At 38.4% G+C, this 15,737-nt stretch overlaps 1 protein-coding gene across 5 annotated transcripts in view; it reads left to right on the top strand.

Annotated features, from left to right (window-relative positions):
- Nucleotides 1-15,737, top strand: part of LOC106080879 (uncharacterized) — a 470,932-nt gene that overhangs the window by 412,778 nt on the left and 42,417 nt on the right. For all 5 annotated transcript variants that reach the window (XM_059366664.1, XM_013242485.2, XM_013242482.2 and 2 more), the window contains 2 exons: nt 8,644-8,806; nt 13,079-13,228. In XM_059366664.1, coding sequence (XP_059222647.1) covers nt 8,644-8,806; nt 13,079-13,228 — 313 coding nt within the window. The remainder of the gene's footprint in view (nt 1-8,643; nt 8,807-13,078; nt 13,229-15,737) is intronic.

Below are 15,737 nucleotides of genomic sequence, written 5' to 3'. Positions count from 1 at the left end.
CTATAACAAGGTAATGATCCGAATCGATATTCGCCCCTCGGATCGATCGTACATCTAACACGCTGGTTAAATGCCTTCACAACATAATCAATTTGGTTTCTCGTGTTTTGATCGGGTGACAGCCATGTGTCCGTGTGAATTCTTTCATGCCATGTGTCCGTGTGAATTCTTCCGCGGAAAAATCTATTAGCCTCAATGGATTATCGAAAGTTTCTTTGTGTAGGCAAAGTTTTCCGACAGTTGTTCCGATAATTTTCTTTTCTATGCTCGCATTAAAATCTCCCAGAACAATTTCAATATCATGGTCGGGACATCGGTCTTTCCAAACGGTCGTAGAAAATATCCTTCATCTGTTCGTCCTTGGCCTTGTCTTCTGTAGATTTATGGGCACAAAAAGGGCTGTTGTTGAAAAATGTGGCCTTTATGTGCATAGTGGCTAGCCTAGACAAAGTGTTTCAGTCTCTGACTAACCACAAATCCACAACCAAGCTCATGTCTCGTTTCATGTCAGCTATAGCATAGTGCGTCACCTCTTAGTTTTATTGTGGAGCTCTTCCCAAACCATCGCACTTCCTGTATGGTGGTAATGTCTGTCCTGTATTTCTCTGCCTCTTGTGGAGCTCTTCCCGAATCATCGCATTTCCTGTATGGGGGTAACGTCTGTCCTGTATTTCTCCAATACGTCCGCCTGTGCTTATGCTGCGCCCTCTCTATAAAGAGTGCGGACACTCTAACACCTCTCTTTATAGAGAGGTTTTAGGGACCATGGTTTTAGGGACCATGGTCCCTAAAACCTTTTGCGGGTGCCGTCAACATAAGAGGGATCCCTTTTTAATCTTCCTCGTTTTTATACTCTCCACCATAGGATGGGGGCAAACTCATTTCGTCATTCCTCCAAATATTCATCTAAGATCCCATACAGTATAAATATTCTTGATTGTCATGACCTATTAAGTCGGTCTAGGCATATCCATCTATCTGTCCGTCTCTCCGTCCGTCTGTCTGTCCAAATTTTGCATAAACACTTCTTATTAGTGTAGGTCGGTTGGGATTATAAATGGGCCATATTGGTCCATGTTTTGATATAGCTGTCACATAAACCAATCTTGGATCTTGAGCCACTAGAGGGCGCAATTCTTATTCGACTTCGCTGCAATTTTGCATGTGTTTTTTTGTTATGACTTCCCACGACTGTGCCCTGTATGAGAAATCGGTTCATAACCTGATAAAGGTGCCATATAAACCGATCTGGGATCCTGATTTCTTGAGCCTCTAGACGGCGCAATTATTACCCGATTTGGCTTACATTTCTTTTCTACTATGCCAAGTATGGTCTAGATAACCTGATATAGCTCCCATATAGACCGATCTCCCGATTATACGTTTTAAGCCCCTAGTGGACGCAATTTTTGACTTTTAACAATATTGTCTAATATTGTCTGAATCGATCTATAGCCTGATACAGCTCCCATATAAATCGATCTTCTGACCTTGCTTCTTGTACCCCTAAAGGGCGCAATTCGTATCCGAATTGGCAGAAATTTCATTCCTCTACTATGGTCTCCAAAATGCAATTCAACTATCCAATCGGACCATAACTTGATGTAGCTCCAATATCATAGCAATTCTTATCCATTATTTGACTAGAAAGAGATACCAGGCAAAGAACTCGACAAATGTCGAACATATCGTGCTTTTACTTGTTTCAAGGTAATCTCTTCAAGTTTTCCTGGTAATGGGCTTCTACAGCTGATCTGGTGGCAAATTTCACCTCACTACCTTTAACGGTTTTTAGAGGTAGCTACACAGGTGTCACCGCGGAAGGTTTGTATCCACATTTAAGATGAAAGAAGAGCCTGGATTTTTTCCAAGTTAAAACCAATGAGAACCGTTGCTTGGTTTCCAACATCCCAAGTCACACTTTGCTTTAAGAAGGGTAAGATTAAAACTTCGGTTAATAGACTATGATGAATGGTGGAGAAGGACATCTCGAAACTAATTATCAGAAATTGAGAAAGAAGGATAGTTGATTGAGTCGCTTGGAAATCTATTTTGACCGCGATCTGCTTATTGATGTTTGTCAGTTGGCTTTTTAAATGAGCACTATCTGTCCTTATTTAGATGTAGGTCTCAATTTGGCCGATCTACTTAGCTGAGTGAAGGGAAAGATGCAAAGAATTTTTCCATTCGTGTTGAATATGAGCTAACATGGTTCATCCCCTGTTCTTCATAATTTATAATAACATTTATACGACTTCAAACAATGTCGTCCTTTTTGTAGTAATTTGTTGCAATTTGCTTGCATCAGAGGCTCAGCACTTGAATGTATGATATGTTTGTCAGCTTGCAACGTGATTTGGAATGCGGCTTTTGCACTACCATTGAAGTGTTTCTCCTTACGTCTTTGCTTTCTTCATATATCAAACGCAGTGAGCCCTTCAAAGTGAAACTGCACACGAGCTTTATTTTTTTATCTCATTTTTATGTGCACTTGACAGATGTAATGCGTACATCATAATCAGCTTTTTTGCGAATTTATTTTCAATACAAGACCTTTTTCTAAGAAGTTGGCATTGACAAAATTGCAGTCTCTTTTGGAGGATGACAATGATGAACCTACACAACATATTTGCATATGTATACGTAATTAGCAGAAAGAAAACCGAATTGATGCAAAAAAGCCGACGCACAGTGGGAGAAAATCGAAAAAAACTAGTAAAAAATATGCGGTGTGAGAACGGGTAGAGACATCTCTATGAAATTTGGAAAGGTTAGAGCTGATGTGTTAGCTAGATCGTGTGCGAAATTTCAAGGTTGTCCAAGGGCCTTTTGGCAGGTTCCACCTCGGTATTTTGAAAAGTTGTTGGAGCTGCCAAATCTTCACTCCACCTCATATATGTGCTCTCCTAGCAAAAACCTTTCTTGTACCTGTTTTAACCTATGACTCCGAGCTCTTTGCAAATTGTGACGCATCGAACAAACGCAAATTAAAGATAGCTTATAACACCATTGTGGAAGCCACCGCAGAGGTTAACATGTCCCCCTATGACCCTGAACGCCTGGGTTCGAATTCTGCCGAGACCATCAAAAAAAAAATTTCAGCTGTGGTTTTCCCCTCCTAATGCTGCCAACATTTGTGAGGTACTATGCCATGTAAAACTTCTTTCCAAAGAGGTGTCGCACTGCGGCACGCTGTTCGGACTCGGCTATAAAAAGGAGGCCCCTTATCATTGAGCTCAAAACTTGAATGGTGTCTCTACCAAGTGGTGGTATGCGGCACGCCGTCCGGACTCGGCATAAAAAAAAGAGGCCCCTGTTGAGCTAAAAACTGTAATCGGACTGCACTCGTTGATATGAGAGAAGTGTCCCCTGTTTCTTAATTTAATGTTCATGAGAAATTTTGTATATCAGGCTATAGACCAATTCAGACCGTATTTGGGCACGTTTGTTAGAGGTCACAAATATAGTGACTGTGTCCTCTAGAGGCTCAAGAAGTAAAATGGTAATGGAGGTTCCATTCTTCAACGTATGTTGAAGACCATTGGAGAAATCATTGTGCAAAATTAAATTTGAGCAAAATCGGGCAAGAATTGCGCCCTGGAGAGGTTCAAGAAGTGCAATCTGGAGATCGGGTTATATCTAAAGATGGATCGATATGGCCCATTTTCACACCCAACCGACTCATAGGAAGTATTTGTGCAAAATTTAATTAAAGCGCCTAGCTTAACTCTTTCGAAAGTTAGAGTGTTTTCCACAGACAGAAAGACAGACGGACGGAGATGGCTACATCGACTTAAAATGTTAAGACGATCAAGAATATAATGGGTGATTTTTGAAGAGATATAGGTAAGTTTTTCAAAAAAAAAAAACACATAAAGTTCAGAAAAATTAACGAAATCTTTATTTGAATCGATAATACGGTCCATATGATTTCAAGTTTGAAGATTCATTCTGCTAATGTTGACCGTGACTGCGCCTCAAATGGTCCATCCGCTTAGTCCAATTTTGGCATACTCTTTCCAACATTTCGGCCATTATCTTACTAATAAATGCTTCAAAGTTTTCTTCAATTGAAGCGGGCTGTCTGTTTAGACAGAGATTTAACATAGCCCCACAAAAAATTAGTCTAAAGGCGTTAAATCGTACGGTCAATTGATCGGTGCCGAACGTGATATAAAATGTTTATCGAAGTCGCCTCTCAAGAAGTCCATTGTTACCCGTGCTTTGTAACATGTGGCACGCAAGTCTTATTGTTGGATTTTGGGCAAAAGAACGTTGGATATCAACTCACGATAGCGCTCACCATTCCCAGTTACGTTACGATTCGCATCATCTTTAAAGAAGTACGGTCCAACGATGCCACCAGCCCATAAACCACAACAAACTGAGACTTTTTCTGCATACATTGGTAGCTCTTGCAATGCTTCTGGCAGATATTCACTCCAAAATTTTTACGTTCCCATTGAGCCAAAAATGAGCCCCATCGCTGAACACAAATTTTCGATAAAAAAAAAAAAAATGGATCTACTGCCAACCTTTCAAGAGCCTATTCACCAAAAATTCTGCGTTGCTGTAGGTCATTCGGCTTCAATTCGTGCACCGGCTGTATTTTGAAAAGCTTCACACCAAAATCCTTCCGCAAACTTTTTCATGTTGTTAAGTAACAGGGACCTAATGCGAACGGCAACGAATCGATAATTGATGGTCATCATTAATACTAGCGAAGTTAGGATACCCCCATCATATGGTGGAGGGTATGAACATGTGCATTTTAATTTTTTGGGGAAAAAAAATATTTTCTTTGATTATTCTCCATTGAAAAAAACTTGCTGAAATACCTCAATAATGAATTGAAAAAGTTCTAAGAAAAACCTGAATAAACATAGCTTGGTAATTCTCTCTGAATTTGCCAATAAAAGTGTTCTTAAAGAATTAAAAATAAATTCTTCCCGAGTTTTGTTACGAAATTCCCGTAAATTCCCTTTTCGGGCAAAGATGGTTTCAAAATCGGCATTTTTTTACTAAATTTGCGGTAGAGGCTACACATATTGTAAGGTGCAAAAAATTTTTTTAGGGGGCATATGAAGTAAAAAAAACATGTGCCCAATTGGGGGATGTAGTCTTTGGAATTTTTGAACTCGAAGTGTTTTTTTCAACTCTTTAATAAATAAATGCCTATTTTAAACTACACATAGCACCCGTTTAAGTTGACATATCTTGTTAAGATTCATCTTAAAAAGCATCTACAATATGTCCTCTTGACAAACAAAAAAATGGAGTATTCAAGCTAGATTTTTCAATAAAGACTTATTAATGAAAAATATTTTTTGACCAAATAATGCAAAAAATACACATTTTTACAATTTTTGACTTTCAAACTGTAAAACTTTCAACTGAACAATCAGATGTGAAGTGCGGCGAAGTTTTAAATTTTTACGCGAATCCAAATCATGCAAAAAAATTAAAATCGAACCACAAATGCATTCGTAAATTGCACAATACATAGCCAATTAAAACTCGTATATCCCCGAAACCAGTGAAGATATTTTACTTCTCAAGCAGATTTTTTTGTTGGAATTTTTGAGCACTATCCAGCAAAAAAGATTTTTGAAAATCAGACCACAAATTGAGATTTGGCATCCCCAACAATTTTTCGAAATTCCGAGGTGACCAACTGTAGGGGCCTGCCAAAAGTCGTCCAGACAACCTAGAGCCTTGAAATTTTTCACACGATCTCGCTAACACTTCAGCTCTAACCATTAATTCAAATAGATGTTCTCACACGGCATATTTTTTACTAGTTTTTTCCGATTTTCTCCCACTGTGCAATGTAGGATATTTTCCTTTTTAGAAATACAAATTTCTTAAGGATTTGATTATTAATAAAGGTAACTGATTTGTCTTTGGAATATATGACATACGCAAGCAGTGTTTGACGTCAACTACTTGAGATTTGACTCAAAAATTCACCCCACTTAAATCATTGAATAAATTTTTGTTTTTTTTTGAAGTTTAGTCATTTTTTAATGTTTTTTCTGGACCCCTCTGCTAAATTCTCTTATCTCTTCATTTAAACGGCATTTAAAAACTCCTAGCTCTTCCGTTTTCAAAACACTTGTAGAACATCCCTAAAAAAGAGCATAAATCCATGATGATAGATAAAACATCGTTTATTAACACCACTTAAACTCTGACCTTATGCATTGACTTAAAATTTCATTTTATACTTTTTTTTAGGTATTTTATGTTTTTGCCTTCGCGATTTGTTGGTTTATACTTGTTTTATTAATATCCCTCTACTATTTCATTCTTTTTTATACTTGACTCAGGGTATACGAGTACCATAGAATGCAGTGCTTTTCATTCACATTGTGGTATAAAAAAAATATATGTTTTAAATGAATATTGATTAGGGTGGAACGAGGATCAGATATTGGCCATTGGAGCCAGGCCGATGGCAACAGCTCTACTTTAGTGTGTAAAAGTCTAGGGTAAAATATTATTAATTTTATATATAACTAGCCGAACCGGGCCTGTTCCGCTGCGCCTTCTTTAACTCTCTAATATCTTTTTAGGGTGGGGATACTTCGCCCTAAATGCGGATATCGAATTCGTGCCATTGTAGCCTATGACATTGAACACGTTCGAATCTGGCATGATCATCGGAAAAAGCTGTGTTTATCCCCTATTAACATTCGCGAGATAAAATAAAAATGCCATGCATGGTCATTTAAAAAATTTTCCCCAAAAAGGTGTTGCACGTCGTTTGGACTCGACTATAAAAAATAGGCTATGTGAGAATTTGCCCCTTCTCGGTTCCTGGTGGTAATGTTCTTCCTTAGGGTAATGTTCTCATTAGAGGAGGGACGGCACCTCAGACATTTCGATTCAAATATAGATATGAAATTCGTGCTGCACTTCCAAATCCCTTTAATTTGAGCCCCATATTGCCATGGCCGGTAAACATGAATCATTTGGAGGGAGCTTTGTGGCTGGGGGGAGGGGCGACAGCCCCTTTGCACTGAAAATATATATCAAATTCGTTCTTTATTCCCAACGGAAATGAAGTGAACATTTGGCTCCAAAATTGGATATCAAATTCATTTTCTACTCTCAAATACCTTTTATTTGATTCCTAATATACCCATTGGGGGGTATTTGGTGGTGGGCAACCTCCCATTACTTGGACCTAATTTTTTATGCCATTTTTGTAATCTACTGCCTAATACTTTTCATTTGAGTCCCATATTGACATGAACTTCGAAAATATCTGTTTAGAGGAGTTTTGGGGTTGGGTGCTGAGTGCTGGGTACTGGGTACTTGGACGCAAATCTTAATACCATATTCGTTTTATGGTCTCCTTTCATTTGATTACCTTATTGTGCCCATTGGACCACTTTCGGATATGGGTGGCGTTTTTGGGGTAAGGGGGAGGGTCCGCCTCCTCCCGATATCTAAAAATTATAAAGCCTATGTTTCCTTCTAGACAAACGTACACAATCTATGAAAGTTTTAAGAAAATCGGTTCAGTCAAGCATCATATAGTTATAATGGGTCTAATGGCGTTTTTGAGAGGTGGCGTGACCCCCTTTACTTCGATCTGATTTTGTATGCCAGATTCGAAATCTACTCCCGAATACCTATCATTTGAGCCCCATATTGAAACGAACATCCAATATGTCTGTTTGGGGGAGTTTTGGGATTGGGGCGGCCCTATGGGTACTTAAACTTAAATTTTAATACCATATTCGTATTCTACTCTCCTCTACCTTTTATTTGATATCTATATTGTCCCGATCGGTCCGCTTTTGATTTTGGGTTGTGTTTTTGACATTAGGGGGAGGGTCCGTCCCCCTTCCGATACCGAAAAATTATATAACCTATGTTTCCTTCCAGACCAACCTACACAATATGGGAAAGTTTTGAGAAAATCGGTTCTGCCGCTTTTCAGTCTATACGGAAAAAACCAACCGAGTCCCATATATCCGTCATAGGCTAATGTGCCCACTTTGGGCGTTTTTGTGGGGGTGAGGTGACCCACCTATACTTCAACATGAATTTGTATACCAGATTCGTAATCTACTCCCGCATACTTTTCATTTGATCTACTCCCGAATACCTTTCATTTAAGTCCCATATTGTCATAATAGTAAATTAAACATATTATAAGGGGTTTTGGGGCTGGGGCGGCCCCCAGGTACTTGGATCCAACTTTTATTATGAAATTCGTACTCTACTCTTGAATACCTTTCATTTGAATCCCATATTGTCCCGATCGGTCCACTTTTATTTTTGGGTATTACTTTTGGGGTAAGGGGGAGGGTCCGTCCCGTCGCGATATCATTTTATGCCGAACGCCTGAGTTCAAATCCCGGCGTAAACATCAAAAAAAATTTTTGGCGGTGTTTAACCCCTAATGCTGGCTACATTTGTGAGGTATCCTGCCATTTTAAAACTTCTCTTCCAAGTGGTGTCACTATGCAGCATGCATGCATAAAATACGATTTTTTTCCGACTTCACCCAACAACCATATCCTTGAAAAGATTTTCCTGATTCCATTTCATTGTTCTCTATAGTTTTTCACAGTATTTTTAATCATTTAAAAACACATTTTTTTATTTCTTTTTCTCCTCTATTTGCAGCAACAACAAGCTTCCACAAGCGATACAAGCTCAACTTCACGCGACGATAGTACAACAACAACGGCAAGCAATGATGGCATTGCCACCGATGTCAGCAATAGCTGTCGAAAAGGAGCTGCAAAATTCTTATTGAGAAAACGTAAAACCAAGAAATCTCCGAGAGGTAAGTAGCAATGACATGGCCACGTGCAAATTCTTGCCTCTGGTCAAACTGAATACAACTGATGAAAGAATGAGAGCTCAAGGATAGGAAGAGTTAAAAACAAAATGCCTTCAGTTCAGAAACAGAAAAAATTTCATTGCAATTTTCGTTTGGGAGGTAGCCAGTAGCAATAAGGAATGCATTCATTGAAAGACTGTTTTTGTCTGCCATACCGTTAGGCAAACTTTGAAATTTGCAATAAATTAAAAACTAATTAGAAAAATGAGGTTTTGCACAAATTGCATTTCGACTTAGTGGTGGCAGAGATGGAAAAAGAGATTGATTTTCTTTGGTGGGATTGTTTTTAAGTAATTAAAAAATGGCCAGAAGCTTAGATGAATAGTAGCCAGAGGGTATGTCATGAAGTTTGGGGACTTTCCTGAGGGCAATAAAAGAGAAAGAATATCGGAGCTTAAGTGTTGATAATGTGTAGCAAAAAATAAATCTTCTGGCGAACATCCAATTAAACAACAGTAGGGAAACTCTTTTCATATTAATGAGTATTTTTAACAGCCGATTTTAACGAAGGCTTTACGAAAGACATCGGCACTAATGAGGAGAGGTTAGTGGAGATGTAACCGAGAGTAATATTCACTCCCACTCACACACTCTCATGATACAAATATTGTATTCAGGCATGCTCGACTCACGAAGCTCGATATTGACTCACGAATGCGCATCACCGAGAGACAACAAGAAAAACTCGACACGAAACTCAAGTAATTTTTTTGATCACCTTGAATCGTGATAATGTCGTGTGCACTCACTCACGCTCATGAAGGAGATTAGGTTTGGTTTAAAAGAGGTTGCGGATATTAATCCGACCCATTCCGCTATGGACATACACCAAAACCAGTAATTGGCTTGTTGTGCGCTCTAAATACTCAAAAGTAGCCCAAGTAATTGGGGGGCCGCCCCGACCCTAAAACCACCCAATTTGGTTTATTGGACGATAATGACAATATTGGGCTCGATAGGGACAATTTGGGTATCAAATGAAAGGTATTGGAGAGTAGAAAGCGAATGTGGTATAAAAACTTGGGTTCAAGTATCCAAGGAGGAAATTGGACGTATTTATCAATATAGGACTCAAATGAAAGGTATTCGGGAGTAGACTACGAATATGACATAAAAAATGAGGTCCAAGTAATTGATAGTCGGGCCATCACCCATAACCTCCCCAAATGGGATTACTACTCAATCATAGCTTCTCCCCAAAAACATCCCCAAAGGGGACAAATTTACGACCATAGCAATATGGGGCTCAAATGAAAGGTCTTGGGAGTAAAGCACGAATCTGATATCAATATTCGGAAAAATGTGTATATGGAAGGAAGTATTTGTTGATTATTGCAATGTGAGGCTCAAATAAGAGGGTTTTTAGAGTAGAACACGAATTCGATATATATTTTCAAGAAAAACCTAACCGAAAAAAAACCTAAGTCAGGAATTCCGTGCTACTTACAAAATCCCTAATTGTTTTTCATACATATCTGATATTGTGGTTCATATCCCGCATTGTGTCCCAACCTAAATACCGGTGTCAGTAAGCCGCCAAAGCCGTACAATGACACAGGAAATACTCCAACGTCTCATCATCCTCTTACATGACCTACATGCATATCAGCAATGCATTCAGTGGGACTCCAGCAGATCATCAGTCCCAAGTGGAGGGTCTGGTTAACAAGCGTATTTTCAAACATGTGGAACTCTGAAGAGATTCCATATGTTCATAAAAGTTATGGGTAGTGAGTATACCGTGTACATCTTGACGTTCCTCTTTGCGTCCGTAGAATCTATTTAGACCGTCGAAGAGCTCGTTGGAAGTATTAACACTCCTTTGAAAGGCGCAAAAATCGACCTGATGAGAAAAATGGGCATCCCCCTCACATATGTGACTGTGTTGGTCAGAAAATTCGCGACGGAACCCATAGTGGGATTCTTAGGCAAGCAACACCAAGTTTTGGTGGCGGATTAAGTCTCCGTGACAAGTTTGGCTCATACCAAAAGCATGGCGTTCTGCGGGAGCAAGGCTGTCTTTTACAAGATTGCTAAGACAGGGATATGCAAAGGTATTCATATTAAGACATCAGGCAATGCAGTGTCAGGAAACTCAACACCACCACCGACTTTCTCAATATTGGGAAAACTAGGATAAGCAAAGATACTTATATTTAAACATAAGGATGTACAGGCACGGGAGACTCAATACTGGAGACTGCACTGCACGAGGTTGTACATAAAATAGAAGAACCATTAGATGAAAAGACGTACACATTGGTGCATTGATGTCGAGGGGACTTTTAACAATGTGCAGACCGATACACTGACCCAATCCTTAGACCAGTACTTGGTGAACCGTGTCCTTAAAGACTGAATCAACCATATGCTAAGGAACAGGTGGATAAATTGTGTGTCCCATGGCATAAATAAAAGGGAGAAAGTGGCACAGGGCACGCCACAGGGGGGCATTTTATCGCCACTCCTATGGGTGACCACCATAAATGACCTATTACGGATGCTGACTGAGGAGCGATTTGAACCCGTTTGCTACATCTAGACGATTTTATAATACTTCTACGTTAACCCAGATGCCTGTTCACTAAGAAGACGAAGGTGGGCCAATTTAACGCACCACGTTTCCTCAATAAGACGATTTCTTTTATCTAAGACAAAATTTCCATGAAATTTTCTCTAAAGACAAAATTTCCATTAAATTTTCTCTAAAGACAAAATTTCCATGAAATTTTCTCTAAAGACAAAATTTCCATGAAATTTTCTCTAAAGACAAAATTTCCATGAAATTTTCTCTAAAGACAAAATTTCCATGAAATTTTCTCTAAAGACAAAATTTCCATGAAATTTTCTCTAAAGACAAAATTTCCATGAAATTTTCTCTAAAGACAAAATTTCCATGAAATTTTCTCTAAAGACAAAATTTCCATGCAATTTTCTCTAAAGATAAAATTTCCATGAAATTTTTTCTAAAGACAAAATTTCCATGGAATTTTCGCTAAAGACAAAATTTCCATAGAATTTTATCTAAAGACAAATTTTCTATATGTTCTCTAGAAACATAATTTTCCATGCAATTTTTCCTATTCACAAAATTTCTTTGAAATTTCCCATATAATTTTGGCTAAAGACAAAATTTCTTTGAAATTGTTTCTTACGACAAGATTTCCATAAAATTATAATCTAAAGACAAAAATTCCATACATTTGCTCCTAAACAAATTTAAAACCTTTTAATATGTGGGTAACCTGCCCTTCTTAAAGATCTTAACAGATTTTTGTGTATTCCTTTGATATTCAAGGCCCTGTGGCAATTTCCCTAAGCAAATTTGGTTGTTACATTAAATTCTTATGAATCTGAATATGATATTGTCCTCATAATTTACATGCGCACTAATTTACGTTTATTTCACGCCTGGTCGGCTAAATCCAAAACAAATGTTTCCCAATTCTCGGAAGGTCATTTTAACTAACCAACTGAATCCGCCCCATTTGGGAAGTTTTGGTTTTGTATAGCATATCCATGGCAATAAACCGTTATCTCTAACACTGGCAAATACAGATTTATGTTCTTGAGTTCTTTTTATCATATTCAATAAATTGTTATGCCTTGCCCCGCTGTTTCCCATCGCAACAACATGTTGCTGCTGCAGGGCTACCACAGCCTGCAGTAACATTTTCTTATGTTCATTGTTTAGTTAATTAAGGTATTAACATGTCTTTGAGGCAAAAGGCAATGGGAAGACCAGGCAGTTGTCTAAACTACAGATTGCGTGGTTAACTGCTAAGTGGACTATCTAACCTAATTAACCAAATGTGATATTCGTTAAGGATGTTTGATAAAAAAAAAATTTAAAAGGAATTAGTAAAATCTAAATAAAATGATATAAAATTTTGAGTTCAAAACTAATTTTTGTAACTATTATCTTAGTATAATTGTCTTAGAAACTTGCCATTATATGATTTTAAACTACAGCAATTTCATCATAATACAGCTAAATATCAAACTTACTGGGGTTAGTCTATTTTGACCTAAACATAAGCGAATAAATAAAACTTGAGTTTATTTTGTATTTTAGCAAAACTTCGGTCTCTCATTACTTATCAGTTTGCCTACGTATTTCGATGTTGCTATCGTTATCTTTTGTTTTTATATTTGCTCACCATCTAATATTTCAATATCTTTTCTTCTCTTTGTATGTTTTTGGTCCTTTGGCAGAAACTAAATCCTTGAAATCTCAGGAAAAGCCCTGTGTTAAATGTGTGGTTGTTGGTGATTGTGCCGTGGGGAAAACCAATTTAATACTCTCATATCTGGAGAATCGTTTCAATACGGAACATGTGCCTACAGCATCAGATATTTATAACGGTAAGTGAAAAAAAAAACTCTTCATCACCCCCACTGACGATGTATGGCAGAGAGTTGTGTTGTAAACACGAGAACCTACAACAAGGCGGCAGACCAGAACAAAATGTTCACACAAAAATTAAATCATAATTTATGTATAACATTCATTTGTTCCTTGCCCTGTTTTTTTTTGTGTTATTGTTAGTGCGCCATATAGACTCATATATAGTGGAATATGTTGTTTTATAGTGGAATACGTTGCTTAGTTACCCACATGGACAGTGGCCATGAAAAAAGAAGGCTGGGCAAAATTTCAATAATCTTCTCTTGTGACCGATTTCAATGATATGTGATCTAAATATACCCTGGTAACTTTGTGTAAAGCGAATGTTTGAAGAAGACTTGGTGGTTTCTATAAGACTTGGTGGTGTTTATAAAACCTGTTGGTCTTTATAAGACTTGGTGGTCTTTATAAGACCTGGTGGTCTTTATAAGACATGGTGGTCTTTATAAGACCTGGTGGTCTTTATAAGACCTGGTGGTCTTTATAAGACCTGATAGTCTTTATAAGACCTGACAGTCTTTATAAGACTTGCTGGTCTTATTAAGATCCGGTGGTCTTTATAAGACCTGGTGGTCTTTATAAGACCTGGTGGTCTTTATAAGACCTAGTGGTCTTTATAAGACCTGGTGGTCTTTATAAGATCTGGTGGTTGTTATAAGACCTGGTGGTTTTTATAAGACCTGGTGGTCTTTGTTAGACCTTGTGGTCTTTATAAGACCTGGTGGTTTTTATAAGACCTGGTGGTCTTTATAAGACCTGGTGGTCTTTATAAGACCTGGTGGTCTTTATAAGACCTGGTGGTCTTTATAAGACCTGGTGGTCTTTATAAGACCTGATGGTCTTTATAGGACCATGTGGTCTTTATAAGACCTGCTGGTCTTTATAAGACCTGGTGGTCTTTATAAGACCTGGTGGTCTTTATAAGACCTGGTGGTCTTTATAAGACCTGGTGGTCTTTATAAGACATGGTGGTCTTTATAAGACCTGGTGGTCTTTATAAGACCTGGTGGTCTTTATAAGACCTGGTGGTCTTTATAAGACCTGGTGGTCTTTATAAGACCTGATGGTCTTTATAGGACCATGTGGTCTTTATAAGACCTGCTGGTCTTTATAAGACTTGGTGGTGTTTATAAAACCTGTTGGTCTTTATAAGACTTGGTGGTCTTTATAAGACCTGGTGGTCTTTATAAGACTTGGTGGTTTTTATAAGACCTGGTGGTCTTTATAAGACCTGGTGATCTTTATAAGACCTGGTGGTCTTTATAAGACCTGGTGGTCTTTATAAGACCTGCTGGTCTTATTAAGATCCGGTGGTCTTTATAAGACCTGGTGGTCTTTATAAGACCTGGTGGTCATTATAAAACCTAGTGGTCTTTATAAGACCTGGTGGTCTTTATAAGATCTGGTGGTTGTTATAAGACCTGGTGGTCTTTATAAGACCTGGTGGTCTTTATAAGACCTGGTGGTCTTTACAAGACCTGGTGGTCTTTACAAGACCTGGTGGTCTTTATAAGACCTGGTGGTCTTTATAAGACCTGGTGGTCTTTATAAGACCTGACAGTCTTTATAAGACCTGACAGTCTTTATAAGACCTGACAGTCTTTATAAGACCTGCTGGTCTTATTAAGACCCGGTGGTCTTTATAAGACCTGGTGGTCTTTATAAGACCTGGTGGTCCCTATAAGACCTAGTGGTCTTTGTTAGACCTGGTGGTCTTTATAAGACCTGGTGGTCTTTATAAGACCTAGTGGTCTTTATAAGACCTGGTGGTCTTTATAAGACCTGATGGTCTTTATAAGACCTGGTGGTCTTCATAAGGCCTGGTGGTCTTGATAAGATATGATGGTCTTTATAAGACCTGGTGGTCTTTATAAGGCCTGGTGGTCTTTATATGACCTGGTGGTCTTTATAAGACCTGGTGGTCTTTATAAGACCTGGTGGTCTTTATAAGACCTGGTGGTCTTTATAAGACCTGGTGGTCTTTATAAGACCTGGTGGTCTTTATAAGACCTGGTGGTCTTTATAAGACCTGGTGGTCTTTATAAGACCTGGTAGTCTTTATAAGACCTGGTGGTCTTTATAAGACCTGGTGGTCTTATTAGACCCAGTGGTCTTTATAAGACCTGGTGGTCTTATTAGACCCAGTGGTCTTTATGAGACCTGGTGGTACTTATAAGACCTGGTGGTCTTTATAAGACCTGGTGCTCTTTATAAGACCTGATGGTCTTTATAAGACCTGGTGGTCTTTATAAGACCTGGTGGTCTTTATAAGACCTGGTGGTCTTTATAAGACCTGGTGGTCTTTATAAGACCTGGTGGTCCTTTACAGACCTGGTGGTCCTTAAAAGACCTGGTGGTCTTATTAGACCCAGTGGACTTTATGAGACCTGGTGGTACTTATAAGACCTGGTGGTCTTGATAAGACCTGGTGGTCTTAAAAAGACCTGGTGGTCTTTATAAGAGCTG

This window comes from Stomoxys calcitrans, chromosome 4, assembly GCF_963082655.1.
Source record: "Stomoxys calcitrans chromosome 4, idStoCalc2.1, whole genome shotgun sequence".
NCBI lineage: Eukaryota > Metazoa > Arthropoda > Insecta > Diptera > Muscidae > Stomoxys > Stomoxys calcitrans.
Note: the sequence above shows the minus strand (reverse complement) of the source record. Positions and strands in the feature narration are given on the sequence as shown.